The sequence below is a fragment of the Aethalodelphis obliquidens genome, unplaced genomic scaffold (genome assembly GCF_003676395.1).
Source record: "Aethalodelphis obliquidens isolate GAN/ISIS:26980383/991018 unplaced genomic scaffold, ASM367639v1 scaffold11, whole genome shotgun sequence".
Lineage (NCBI taxonomy): Eukaryota > Metazoa > Chordata > Mammalia > Artiodactyla > Delphinidae > Aethalodelphis > Aethalodelphis obliquidens.
In genome coordinates, this window is record NW_020837955.1 from 15250520 (window position 1) to 15263902 (window position 13383).

General features: G+C 55.0%; 1 protein-coding gene across 1 annotated transcript in view; it reads right to left on the bottom strand.

Moving 5' to 3' along the window:
• Positions 1-13383, bottom strand: part of SLIT1 (slit guidance ligand 1) — a 166430-nt gene that overhangs the window by 51832 nt on the left and 101215 nt on the right. Inside the window, exons 5-8 of the mRNA XM_027112183.1 lie at positions 3638-3709; positions 2123-2194; positions 1429-1500; positions 707-870 (exon numbers count right to left, since the gene is read on the bottom strand). Of these exons, the coding sequence (XP_026967984.1) occupies positions 707-870; positions 1429-1500; positions 2123-2194; positions 3638-3709 (380 nt within the window). The remainder of the gene's footprint in view (positions 1-706; positions 871-1428; positions 1501-2122; positions 2195-3637; positions 3710-13383) is intronic.

The window sequence follows — 13383 nt, forward strand, 5'->3', positions numbered from 1 at the left end:
CAGGTAAGGACAAAGCAACAGTGAGCAGCCCAAACCTGTGGCTCTCTTTAGGTCTTTCTGGCTGCAGTATGCAGATTGGAGGGGCCAGAAAGGAAGTGGGGGGGCCAGGCAGGCGGCTCTCCCAGGACCCCAGGTGGAAGATGGAGGTACAGACTCTGGGGTCCATTTCACTTCAAACCAAGGCTAGAAGGCCCAGTTTAATGACTTTTCAAGATAGCAGGGGTGAGACAATGGGGGATGGGAGAGGGGGTAATAGGAGGGGGCAAGGAGGGGGTGGAGTGAGGGATGGGAGGCGAGGGTGGGAGTGCTGGGTAGAAGCAAAGAAGCAAAAGGGAGACATTGGGTAGAAGGGATGGGACAGAAAGGGACAATGGGTGGGGACAGGAAAGAAGTGATGGGTAGGAGACAGGAGGGGAAATGCAGTGGAGGCAAGAGGTGATGTGGAGACAAAGGTAATGGGTGAGACAACGGATGGGGAAGGAGAAGAAGAGCAGTGAGGACAGGACACAATGAGTAGGGACAGGAGAGAACACGAGCGAGGGTAGGAGACGGTGAGATGTCCTCACCCCATCCATGGATGAGGACCGGAGGTCACGGGTGGGCCAGATGTTAATGCGTGCTGACAGGAGGTTAGTGGGCGGGAACAGGAGGCAGGGCGGGGGGCAGGCGAAGGGCAGCCGAGAGCCCCGGCAGGGCCTGCACCTACCTGGACAGCTGAACTCACTCTTCTGGACCTCGGCCACGTTGAGGCCGCGCAGGCTGGCAGGGCCCGAGCACTGGGTGAAGAGCCCGATGGTTGGCCGCTGCCTCAGCCACTGGGAGAGCCAGGCCAGGTGGCAGTCGCAGAACAGGTGGTTGGAGTGCAGGCGGCTGCGGGGGGGGGTGTGAGGGAGGAGACAGGGTGGTTCACGACCCACCTGGGCCCCCAGCCCCTGGCCGCACAGTGGGAGCCCCTTCGCCCACAGGGCAGGGGGCTGAGCCCCTGGCGCTCCACTGGGTCGGGGCCCGGCCTACACCCCGTCAGCTGCGCGGCTCAGCCCTGACTTGGGGATTATCTGCAGCAGCGGGAAACTTCCCAGCAGCTGCCCCTTCCCCCCCAGCGGGCTCGGCGGGTGCGAGGGGACACCCCTTCGGCTGGAGTGTGCCCAGTGAAGGTGCATCTCACTGAGCTCACGTAGACCCACTGCCCAAATCACCTGACTCATCTTCAAACACAAAAACAAATCATTTGTTGTCCAACGAAAACATCAACTATAAATGACATTCGACGTCCTTCAGTTGTAGATCACCTCCCCCTCCCCCAACTCCACTCAGCCCCCGCCCTGAGGTGGCCTCCGGGGGTGCAGAGGAGGCCGAGCTCCTTCCCCTCTGCCCCCCAGCACCTCCCCTGCTCGGCACTGTGCTCCCGGCCGCCCCAGACTGACTCACAAGGTCCGCAGCTTGGGCATGTGGTTGAAGCTGGACACGGGGATGGTGGTGATGCTGTTGTTGTTCAGAGTCCTGAAAGAGGGAAGCCAGAGTCACTGAGCGTCCGCCCAGCAGTAAGCCGCGTGGGAAGGACGGGCACAGCTTCTCCCTCACGCTGTGGCTCACAGTCTGCCCTCGAGGTGACCAGCCCTGGCCTGGACCCGGGGGCTACGCCGGAGAGTGACCCTCAGGGAGACCCCTGAGCTGGGACAGTGATGAAGAGGCAGCTGCACCACAGACCCCCAGGCTGGTAGGACAGGGGAGGGGGGGGGCACAGAAGGTGAGGATGGGTGCAGGCTCGGGCTGGCCTGGAAGAAAGCGTGGGGTTTGGACAGACGGAGGGAGAAAGGCGAGGCACTGCAGCCTTGAGTGTTAGAAACTCCAGAGAGACACAGCCACTCGCCCTGAGCTTCATCACGAGCAGTTTAAGGCTGGGTCACACTGCCACAGGCATGACCCCAGGAGTACACGTCCTTCCGTCCTTAGCAACAAGTCTAGGAGAGCAGAGAGCAGGCCTCTGCCCTGGGCCTGGCACCCACCTCCCAGGCCTCCCGCCTCCTGTGGGGCTTCCCCGCCCAAACGCCAGCTGCTTGGGCCTCAGCGCCCGTGACAGCCAGCTCTCCTGCCTCTGTTTCCCTTCCTATGTTTCACTTACAGCACTTCCAGCCCCCGCAGAGCCCGGAAAGCTCCTTCCTCAATGCAGCTGATCTGGTTCTTGTCCAGCTGTCTGTGGAACAAAGGAAGGTTATAGAGAGGATGGCTTGTTGCCTACAGCGGGGATGTCCAGACATTCTGATCAACCACTCCATTCGTTTAAAAAAAAGAAGACCTGACCCCAATCATTTGTCCAGTACATACGTGTTGATCCAAATAGTAAATGTTAATAAAAGCTTAAATTCTTTCTCCTTTTTAGTTAAAACAGTAAGTATAAATAAGTTATATTATACTCCTCTCCCCAACCTTGCATATTTCCTGGGGAGCAGGCACTGCCCCCACTTTGAAGACCACCTGGAGGGTGCTTGCTGGTGGCTGTACAATCAGAGTCTGCCACAGGAGCCATGGCAGCCACAGCCAGCAAACAGAGTTCAGCCTGAGTGCCAAGTGAGACCGACTCACAGTGGCTACCTGGACTGCTGCTCCCAGAACAAACTGAAGCTGTGATTGCGCTCCTTGGGAAAGAATGCGGTGATCAATTACCAATGTCTACTACAGGCACGAGGGTCAGGGAGTGACAAGCGTGCCAGGCATTTGCCAGCACCATGGCAGTCAGACCTGGGTTGGGGTGGAGTGTAAGCCTGGACCAGAATAAATTTGAGTCATAGAAATAAACCATTATATTTAAATAGCATTCGGCTTCCCTGGTGGCACAGTGGTTAAGAGTCTGCCTGCCAATGCAGGGTACATGGGTTCAAGCCCTGGTCTGGGAAGATCCCACATGCTTAGCTGCGGACAACTAAGCCCGTGCACCACAACTACTGAGCCTGCGCTCTAGAGCCTGTAAGCCACAACTACTGAGCCCATGTGCCACAACTACTGAAGCCTGTATGCCTAGAGCCTGTGTTCCGCAACAGCAGAAGCCACCGCAGCAAGAGGCCCGCGCACCACAACGAAGAGTAGCCCCTGCTCACCGCAACTAGAGAAAAGCCCGCGTGCAGTAACAAAGACCCAACGCAGCCAAAAATAAAATAAAATAAATAAATTTTTAAAAATAGCATTCAACAAAGTGTATTTATTTCCATATCCCATTTAAACCTCAGAGCAAGCTTGTGAGATAAATATGATGTCCCCATTTTGCAAAACAATATATAGAGGCTCAGTGAAGTTAACTGATTTGCAGCAGCTTATACAATATGGACCTGCAAGAAAACATTCAGATCCAGCTCTCCCCACCCACTGGAAGGTAAGGGCACAGAGACTGTCCATTGCAATGGAACAAGGACATCACCCAAGCACCCCACAGTTCATGACACTCCCTTCCACCTGGCCCCCAAAGGATGCCTGTTTCCTCCAGCCCCAGACTGTTCCAGAAGACCATGCTGGCACGAGCCAACTCGTGCCCAGACCAGCTCCTCGGCTGCCTGGACCACAGGGCCTGGGGAGACCCATAAGGATGCTGACAGGGGTGGCCCGACAGTCCCCAAGCCCCTCTCCCTCCCAGGCCCATACTCACAAATTTTTGAGGTCTGTGGCTCCACGAAAAGCCTTTCTGGGGATGGCCTGGATGGCGTTCTCACTCAGGTCCCTGCGAGGACAAAGCCAGAGGGAGAACACTGTCAGAAAAGATTTCTCCAGAGTGCCCTGATGAGTCAGGGAGGTCAAGCAGGCCAGACAGTGCCCAGACCAGACACAGCTGTATCCCAGCACCTGGGACAGTGCTTGGCATGCAAAGATCACTGGGTAAACATTTGTCGCACGAATGAATGAGTGAATAAATGAACTGGAACTCGGGCCCCAGCCACCTCCCCTTCTCTGGGCAGAGGGGTTGCAGCTGGGGGGTGCAGCCTGGGGCAGCAGGGATCAGCTCTGCCAGCCCCCAAGCCTGCCCACCAGACCCACCAGGGTCAGCTCAGCCCCCAAGGCATCGTCCAGGGCTGCAAAGGAGCAAGCAAAGAAGGAGCTTTCCGACGGGGCCCACAGCTGCCCTGAGACCTATGGCGGGTCTACCTACCGTTCCTGATCTGTTTTACTGACCAGGAATGGAGGCTTCAGAAGAAGGCACAGCTGGACCCCAGATAACCCAGCCAGTAGGTGGCCCACCAGGTTGTGAACTCCAGGCTGGGTCTGACTCCAGACCCCATGGTCTCGGGGACTGCAGGGGGCAGGGCTGCCACTGAGCCTGGATCCACACGGGGCACTGAGCGTGCTGGCCTAGGGACTGCCGTGCTGCATCCCTGCCCTGGGGCTTGGAGGGCAGGGACCTCTGAGGACTCCATCACCTCCCCATTATTAAAGTCCTGAAGTGAGGGAGGAGGCGTTGCCGGGACTCAGCAACTCAGCTTCCGCTCCCCAGCAGGATTGGGCCTCAGGCACCTGTCCACCTGCCTCTTCTCCCTCTCTCAATCCTCATTGCGGAACGCCCCTTTGCTTCCCACCGTGCTGATAACAACCGCCCCCCAACGCCTGCACCGCCAGGCGTGTCACAAGTGTGAGTGCGCCTGAGCCTCGCACTAACCGTGGGGCAAATACTACTGCCGTCCCCCTTTCGCAAAGGACCAGAGGGAGCTCAGGGAAGTTACACAGTTCTTTGAGGGAGCACTGGCGGGTTGGCGGGTGGCGGCTCCAGAATCTGAAACAGGCAGTCAGGTTGCAGAGCCTCCCCTCGCACAGCAGCCCTGGGAGGAACTGCGACCTCAGACAGTCAGGGCTGCCTGTCCCCACGTGGGATGGGCAGTTCTGCAGACCCCGGACCCTCCTCCTGGGCCAGGCCCATGGGGCTTTGACCGTCTCCATCCCTTCAACCATTCACCCCACGGGCCTCAGGGTTCACCTCAAACCTGAGAACACAGCCCACAGGGCCACTCAGTGCACTGTCCCCTGAGCTGCGGGAACCGCTCCCCTCCGCCTGGGTTTTTCTGCTGAGACAACAAAACAGAAGCATCGCAGCAGAGCGCATGGGGCCCTGACCTCAGAAAGGCAGTTTCGAATCCCGGTTCCCCACCTCCTGGCTGTGCATCTGTGGCTCAGCCTTTCCCTCCTGAGCCCCAGTTTCCTTGTGTGCAAAGTGGGGGAATACAAGCCTTGCAAGGCCTGCCCCACAAACCGCCCAAAACCCTGCCCCCTGCACAGAGTGTGAGCTAACCTCTGTGAGCTCCCTCCCCTCCAAACCCCGACCCCTCCTGTCCCCCAGCTGCCTAACCGGCCCCAAGCACCTGTTGTCCAAAAGGGCTTTGTCACCATCACACCCCCTGTTCCCTGCTCGGTCTCTCCTTGAAGGAAGGTGTCTCAAGCCTGTGACACAGCCTCTCCTCTCTCTCCTCCAAAACTACATTCCCGCTGTGTCTGGCTTCACTATAACAGGCCTGTGCCTGTCCCTTAATGTGACAGCAGCTTCTCTCCCCTCTCCCCCCGGCCTCCCAGGTTTCAGAAAGATGGAGGGTGCCCAGGAGTGGGGACCTCTGGTAGCACCCTCATCTCAGCCCTAGCTAGCAGTTCACCCTTCAGCCAAGCTTGGGGGGAAACTCTGGGCTGACAGCTCGCAACCATTATTCCGTTTAATCCTCGCTACAATCCTGCAAGAAGGTTTCTCCCTTGTATCGACTAGTCTATTGATTTAGGCCAACCTTGTTCCAGAAAGGCTTTAAGGTGACTTATAGGGATTTATAAAACAGCAAGAGATCAGGAGTAAAAAGTAGGGCAGAGAAAAGACAAATCAATATCGGACAGCAAGCATGCAGCGCCACGTGATCCACACAGCTGCCTGGTCGGGGCAGGGGGTAGGTTCTAAGCTTTCTGAGAGCTGATGTGAAAAGGGAAAACTGGTCAGTTAACTGCATCCCCGATATATGTATAAACTCAAAAGAACCAGTTTCTCGGGAGTAGAGGTGTTTTGGGCACTAAGATGAGACAAGAATTTCTCCAGGGGTCTTTATAAAAAATGACTGTGTGTCCTAATCAATAACACTAGATCCTTATAATAAACGGGTTTCAAGTGTCTGTTTCTTATAATAACATCACATCAAAGTATGATTCAGGCAGAGCAATTCTCTAAGGATACACACCGGGAGCTAAGTGGGGAAGGGAGGGGCAGGAACGGTCTGTCAAAGGCAGGACGCATCGAGCCTGGCATGATCCAGGAGTAGGTGAGAGCAGGAGGTGCTGGGAAGAGAGTGTTGGCAGGAAAAAGGCTTGCAGACCAGAGAAGGCGACAGGTTAGACCAGAGAGGAGTGTGATCTGATAGCCTTTTAGACATGGTTCTGGGTCACCAAAGCTAATAGAGAAAAGACGCTGCCCCCAGTGGACACCAAGTGCCAATTATTGAGGTGAGGGTCCAGGGGTGGGTGTGGATCCACCAGGGCCAGGCCACAGTAGTGAGCCGGTGCTCACACTGTTAAAATGAGTAAAGGAAACTGAATTTGAGACCTTAAAGAGGCCAGCCTCTAGACCAGAGGGAAACAGGTGAGCCTTGAAAGGCGGAGGAAAATGCAGAGTGCTGACAGCAGAGAGGGTGGTGGAGAGAACCCGAACTCTGCAACGGAAGGATCTAAGTTCAGCTCCTGCTTCTGCCATTTACATTAGAAGTTACATGCCTGAGAGCTTCAATTTCCCTATTTGTAATATGGGGATTAAAATATCTACCACGCAGGACTTTGAAGAAGATTAAGAGAGTTCATGTAAATATTTATGCTTCTGTTCTAGTACCTCCATTTGGCAATATTTAAGAAATGCTGGGGACTTCTTTGGTGGTCCAATGGTTAAGACTTTGCCTTCAAATGCAGCGGGTGCAGGTTCGATCCCTGGTCGGGGGCGGGGGGGGCTAAGATCCCACATGACTCGGGGCCATAAAACCAAAACATAAAACAGAAGCAGTATTGTAACAAATTCAATAAAGACTTTAAAAATGGCCCACATTTTAAAAAATCTTAAAATAAATAAATAAATAAAACTCTTAAGAAAAAAAAAAGAAAGAAAAAAGAGAAATGTGGGCTTTTGACCAGCCTTAATTAAGCACAGTCCGCCTATCCCTTTGCTAAGGTTCTGACTGTTGTCTCCAGTTATCTCACTAGGGGGCGCCAGAAGCCTTCCCCGGACTTGGATGCTTGCTCAGCCATTTGGCAAACCCAAACAAAGCTATTCTTTTTTTTGCCCCGTTGATCCCCTACCTGGTGAACAACTGTTTTGTCTTTCCCAAACCTCTCTGAAATAAAGTTTCTTATATCCATTTTCACCAGGTTGGCATGCAAACTTCAAATGTACCACCTACAACTTTTCTCATCATATTTTCCCAGGCCCTGAGCCTCCTTTTTCTCCCTGAAACTTGATCAATGTTGCCCTATTCTTCTCCCTCGGTGACCTTGTCAGAGACCCTGAAGTGAGGTGCGTGGCCTGGGGTATGTCGGGGCAGAATGAGATACACTGAGAGAGGCCATCCTGGGAGAGGGTGGGCTGTGGAGCTGGAAGGACAAACCAAAACCCGGAGCAGCTGGTGGCCCGATCCTGGCCAGGGGGAAGCACAGGGCACAGAGCCACAGGGCGGACAGCAGTTCAGAAGGACACCTCAGGCAGGACAGCGAGAAGCAGATTCGAGAGCAAGGATGCAGCAACCAGACAAGGGACCGGCTGGGGACAGATTCTACGGGAAAGGATAAGGTCCTAGATTTCTGACAAGCTCCCAGGGGATACAGAGGCTGCTGGTCCAGGAAGCACACACTGAGAGGCCAGGGCATAGAGGAGAATGCCCACAGCTAAGTGTCACCCTGGAGACTTGGGTTCAACGAGCCCTGTCTCACCCACTTAAATCATGTGGTCTTGGGTGAGTCACTAACCTCTCTGGCCTCAGTTTTCTCATCTGCAAAATGGGGGTAAGAAGTGGTACCTACCTTGCAGACTCTGATGTGGTAGGCACTGGGTGCTCTCACCCCTGCCCATGACTCCACATGTGCTGCCGTTCCTTCATTGCCTCGAATCCCTCCTGCCACAGGACCTCTGCACTTCTGTTCCCTCTGCCAAGACTATGCTTCCTCCACTCTTGTGGAGGAATGGTAACTTCTATTCATCCTTCACATCTCAGTCTACAGACACCTCCTCTGACAGCTCCCTCTGCTGCAGGCTCCCAGGGCCCCGACACTTTCTCTTCTCAGCACTAATCCAGGTTTATAATGAAATATTTGTGCACTGGATGTAATAAAATACTGATTTTTGGTTAACACCCCTCTCTGCCTCCAGACAGTCCCTGGACACCTGGTGTGTTGCAGAGGCTCAGTAATTTTTAGCTGAACTGAACTGAAGTGGATCCTTCCATGATTCTCTTGCTCCAATCCCTCTGCATTTTCCGGATTAAAGCAAAGAGTTAGGACAGGCCATGTGACTGAGAGGGAAAAGCAGGGGCTTGGGGCAGGATGGCTGGTTCTGTATGAACTTTGTGAGACCAGACCTCTTCCCCGTGCACTGGGTATGGTTGTACTTGCTCTGTCTAACACTCACCCAACGAGTGAGGGCTCTACAGGGGGCTGGGGGAAGAAGCGCTTGTTGCCGACGGTGTTATAATCAATCCTGCCCTTCCCTTCACCCATCTTTATGGAACTTCAATAATCACCCTCCATGGCTCTGAGGTGGTCCCAGCAGCATGAGCAGAGAGGTGGGGGAGCCTCTGAGGAAGGTAAGTGACTCTCCCAGGACCCACAGGAGGACAGGGAGTTGGAGCCCCTGGGGTCCACCCGGGGGACTCGAGGTAAGGGTGCTGCAGGCAAAGATCCCCCGGCCTGAATCCCCCCACCCAAGATCAGGGGCCCTGAGACACAAGCTGCTGCCAGTACCTCCACCCCCGGGGTCTGGGACATCCCCAGTGACCCCAGCTGGGTCCCCCTTCCCTGAAGAGAAGGGGGCAGCAAGCCCACAGCCTGGCTTGGGCACCACCTCTCCTCCTGCACGCTGCCAATCCCTCCACCCTCTGCCAGGGCCGGGAGAGGCAGGGGCTAGAAAGCCGAGGTCAGGACCCCATGTTCTCTCTGCTAATCCCCCTTCACGCTCTAACCAGATTGGGTCCTGCTGGCAGACCGGCCTGAGGGGATCAGCACAGGGGGCGTTTCCAGCCAGAGACGCTGGGCACCAGCCAGAGCGACCTCCCTGCCGGCCCTACTGCAGAGCTGGGGGCCTGCTCTGTCGGCCTTTCAAGCCACACGGAGGCTCTGGGCAACCTGGCCTGTTCCCTCGCCCGCTGGTTACCCTGTGCTCGCCCAGTATGGGGATGGAGGAAACCAGGGCAGCCCGACTGTTCCAGGCCACCTCCCCCAGGGCTCCCTTAGCGGATTAAGGACTTGGGCCTTGGGCCTTGAAGCCGGCCATGTACCTCCCCACCGAGGGACCTCCTGGCAGTTTCCTAACGCCTTGAGCCTCAGTCTCCTCCTCAGTAAAGTGGGAATGACTGTGGGGTCATGGGGCCTAACTGAGGCTGTGTGCGGTGCTCTTGGCCGGGACTGGCAGAGTCAGCTGCCACTGCTAATCGTCTTCATGGGCCTCAGGGCTGGGGGGCCAGGGAGGGGCAGGGCTGAAAAATCCAGGTCTTGCTAGAGTCTGTCATACAGAGTGAAGTAAGTCAGAAAGAGAAAGACAAATACTGTATGCTAACACATATATATGGAATTTAAGAAAAAAAAAATGTCATGAAGAACCTAGGGGTAAGACAGGAATAAAGACGCAGACCTACTAGAGAATGGACTTGAGGATATGGGGAGGGGGAAGGGGAAGCTGTGACAACGCGAGAGAGTGGCATGGACATATATACACTACCAAATGTAAGGTAGATAGCTAGTGGGAAGCAGCTGCATAGCACAGGGAGATCAGCTCGGTGTTTTGTGACCGCCTGGAGGGGTGGGATAGGGAGGGTGGGAGGGAGGGAGACGCAAGAGGGAAGAGATATGGGAACATATGTATGTGTATAGCTGATTCACTTTGTTACAAATCAGAAACTAACATACCATTGTAAAGCAATTATACTCTAATAAAGATGTAAAAAAAAAGAAAAACTCCAGGTCTTGGAATCAGGGGGATGAGGCTGGAGGCTGGCTCTGCCACCAGCCCACTGTGTGATCTCGGGCAAGACCAGCGGTTAGTTCCTAGCCCCTGGGTCTCCCCTTCCAACAGCACTACCTCCCAGTGAGGTCGGGAGGATTAAATCACACACGGGTGAGCCCAGCTCCGGGCAGCCTCCCTCATGCTGCTGCGGCTGCTAAGTGCCGCCCAGGGACCCTCAGCTGGTGACTCAGCACCCACATCTCTGGCACCTGAACCAGCAGCAGCGGAGCCACCTGGGAGTTTTAGAAATATGAACTTTCTAGCCCCGCCTACTGAATCAGAATCTGCATTTTAGTAAGATCCCCCCAGGTGATTCATATGCATATTAAAGTCTGAAAAGTGCTGGGACTTCCCTGGTGGCGCAGTGGTTAAGAAACCGCCTGTCAATGCAGGGGACACAGGTTCGAGCCCTGGTCCAGGAAGATCCCACATGCCACGGAGCAACTAAGCCCATGCGCCACAACTACTGAAGCCTGCGCGCCTAGAGCCCGTGCTCCGCAACAAGAGAAGCCACTGCAATGAAAAGCCCACGCACCGCAACGAAGATTAGCCCCCCGCTTGCCGCAACTAGAGAAAAGCCCGCACACAGTAAAACAAATAAATAAATAATTTTTTAAAAAGAACAGTGCTGCATCTGACAGAGGGAAGCTTAAAACTCTTCCTGTCCCCAGCTAGGGCTAAAGCAAAGGGGTTGTAGCCCCTGTACCCGCCAGCTTTTCAAAGCCAGGGGCAGAGGAGACAACCCCCACTCCTTAGGGGGCGGGATGGGAAGAGACTTGGACACAGACACCCCCACTGAGTGGAGAGAGGGAAGAGCAGCCTCTGACCTGTCACCTGTGGCATGCCACTGCCCACCTTCATGGGGAACAGAGGAGGTGCTCACCAGAGGGCAGTGACAGCCACGACATTAGTACCACCACCCTCCCTACATTCCTGCTGGGGTTGGGGCAGGGGGACGCTGCCTGAGAGGCACTCAGCTCCTCCATGCCAACAGGAACCACTGCTCCAGCTCAGGGCCCCAGCCAGGGGCTGGAAGACAGAGCCCCAGGGGGCTGCTCTGTACCCCAGGTCCCTGCTGCAGGACGCACCCCAGGGCTGGGATGCCAGGTGCACACCCGCATCTAAGGTGCTCCTGGGATCTGGCAGGACCATCCCTCCTTTGTCTCTGCTTATCCTTCGAGCCTCCCCTCAAATCCTACCCTTTCCACCCAGGAAGGAAATTAGTTCTGCAATTACCCCTCCCCGCCCAGGCTCCCCAGCCCACGGACAATATTCAGGGGCCCCAGATCTACCCTCCGTGGGTACGTGGCATGTGCGTGCACCTGTCTCCAAGTGACCTTCAAGGCGGGTTCCTGAGAGACATCTGGTGATAAGGACCTGAACTCTTTCTGCCTGGGCTCCAACCTCAAGGTAACGACTGGGACTTTGTCATTCATAAATCTCAGGTGCTCCCAGAAGAGCAAACTGAAAGCTTATCAGGGGCTGACTCTCAGTGTGGATGAGTTTGTTTCATCAACTCCAAAAGTCAAGTTTGGGTCGGGGGAAGGGGGAGAGTGCAGAAGAGACCAGGGAGTAGTATCAAAGGACAGGCTGGTGGTGGGGTGAAGGGGGAACTGGTCCCACCATCCACAGCCTAGTTTCCTTTGATCTTGGGCCCCGCTCCCCTGCTGTTGTCAAAACAAAGGAAAGACACCCGCACCCCACCTGGGAGCTGCCTCTGTCTTCTCCTAAGGCTGCACTAAGTAGCCAGTTCCCCTTGCTAATCCTTGGGCTCCCCGATCCCCTCTCCTCTCCTCCCGAGGGCCAGAGTCAGGCCAGCTAGGATAAATGGCGGGGGCCATCAGATAAGCCTGTGTCCCCCAAAGGAGCCTCAGTGAGAGGAGGGTGAGGCGCTGGCCAGGCAGTAGCTGGTCTGGGAGAGGAGTCAGGCGACCTGGGTTCAAAAGCAAGCTCAGAATCAACTGGCTGCCTCTTTGCACCTCAGTTTCCTCATCTGTAACAAGCTTATGAGGGGCAAACAGACAAAGGTATGTGAATGTATCCCAAAGACTGTCTGGCACACAGTAGGTGGCAATCACGTTGCTGCCAAGGCTTTAAACCACCCCTACTAATTGCTGTGTGGTCCAGGTCTGACCCCTCTCCTTCTCCACCCCTCTCCTCCTAAGGTGGTTACGATATTCATGGAATTAAAGCTCACGCATGCTCTGTGAGGCCTTGAGATTTTAAAAAGTGTTAAACACACAATATTTTCCCAAGGAACTCCTGACGTCCAAATTCCCGTAGGTAATTTTGGAGGCTCACACCATAGATGGTGCGGTTGGAGCTTTGCAGGAAAAATGGGCTGCTCCAAGCTACCAGTGCACGCCAGGCACCGTCAGCAGGAGAGATGGCCTTCCTCTCCTGTCCACCACACCACCCCGAAGCCACACACCCTCCTGTGGCCAGCCCCCCCTCCCTCTAGACCCACGGAGTTAATGTTGCAGAAACCTCATTAGGAAGAGACATTAAGCAGCCCTGGATCGCGGCGCCATAAAACCAGCCTGGGTAACATTTCTGTGAATTGGGCTGCTTGTCATGCAGCTACCGATCACTGCAATCAATTCCCACAATAGAGATATCAGAGGAGATGCACGCACCCCACAAAGCAACCACAGAGCCCTGCCAAGGAAAGCTGCTCAGAGGCTGGAGTCCCATTCAGGAGTGAGTGGCTCAAGGACAAACAGGAAACAGACCAGAAGGCACAGGTCCCAGCCACCATGGCAAGAACACGATAATGGCAACTGGGCAAATGAAGGAGGCGGGGGAATGCAAGCCCCTCTTAATGTGAGTGCCGGGTAAGACCTTCCCTGTAATCAACCACCATGCACTGAGCCCCCAAGAAGTTCCAGGCATTCTGCTGAGTCCTGAGCAGGGATGCACTGGGGGAGACAAGGCTCTTGTCCCAGACACATTTGAGTCGTTAGGACCAATAACTTCAGAGATTCCCAGCCCAGGCACACAGTGGGGAAGGGGCAGGGGGGTTCAGCAGGAGAAAGAATCAAGATATAGAGGAAAGAACATGAGCTTTGGAGCCAAACAACCCTGGGTTTGATTCCAAGCTCCACCATTTACTGCCTCTGTGACCTTGGGAAGTTACTCAACCTCTCTGAATCTGGTTGCTCACGTGTAAAGGGGAGTTCACCACA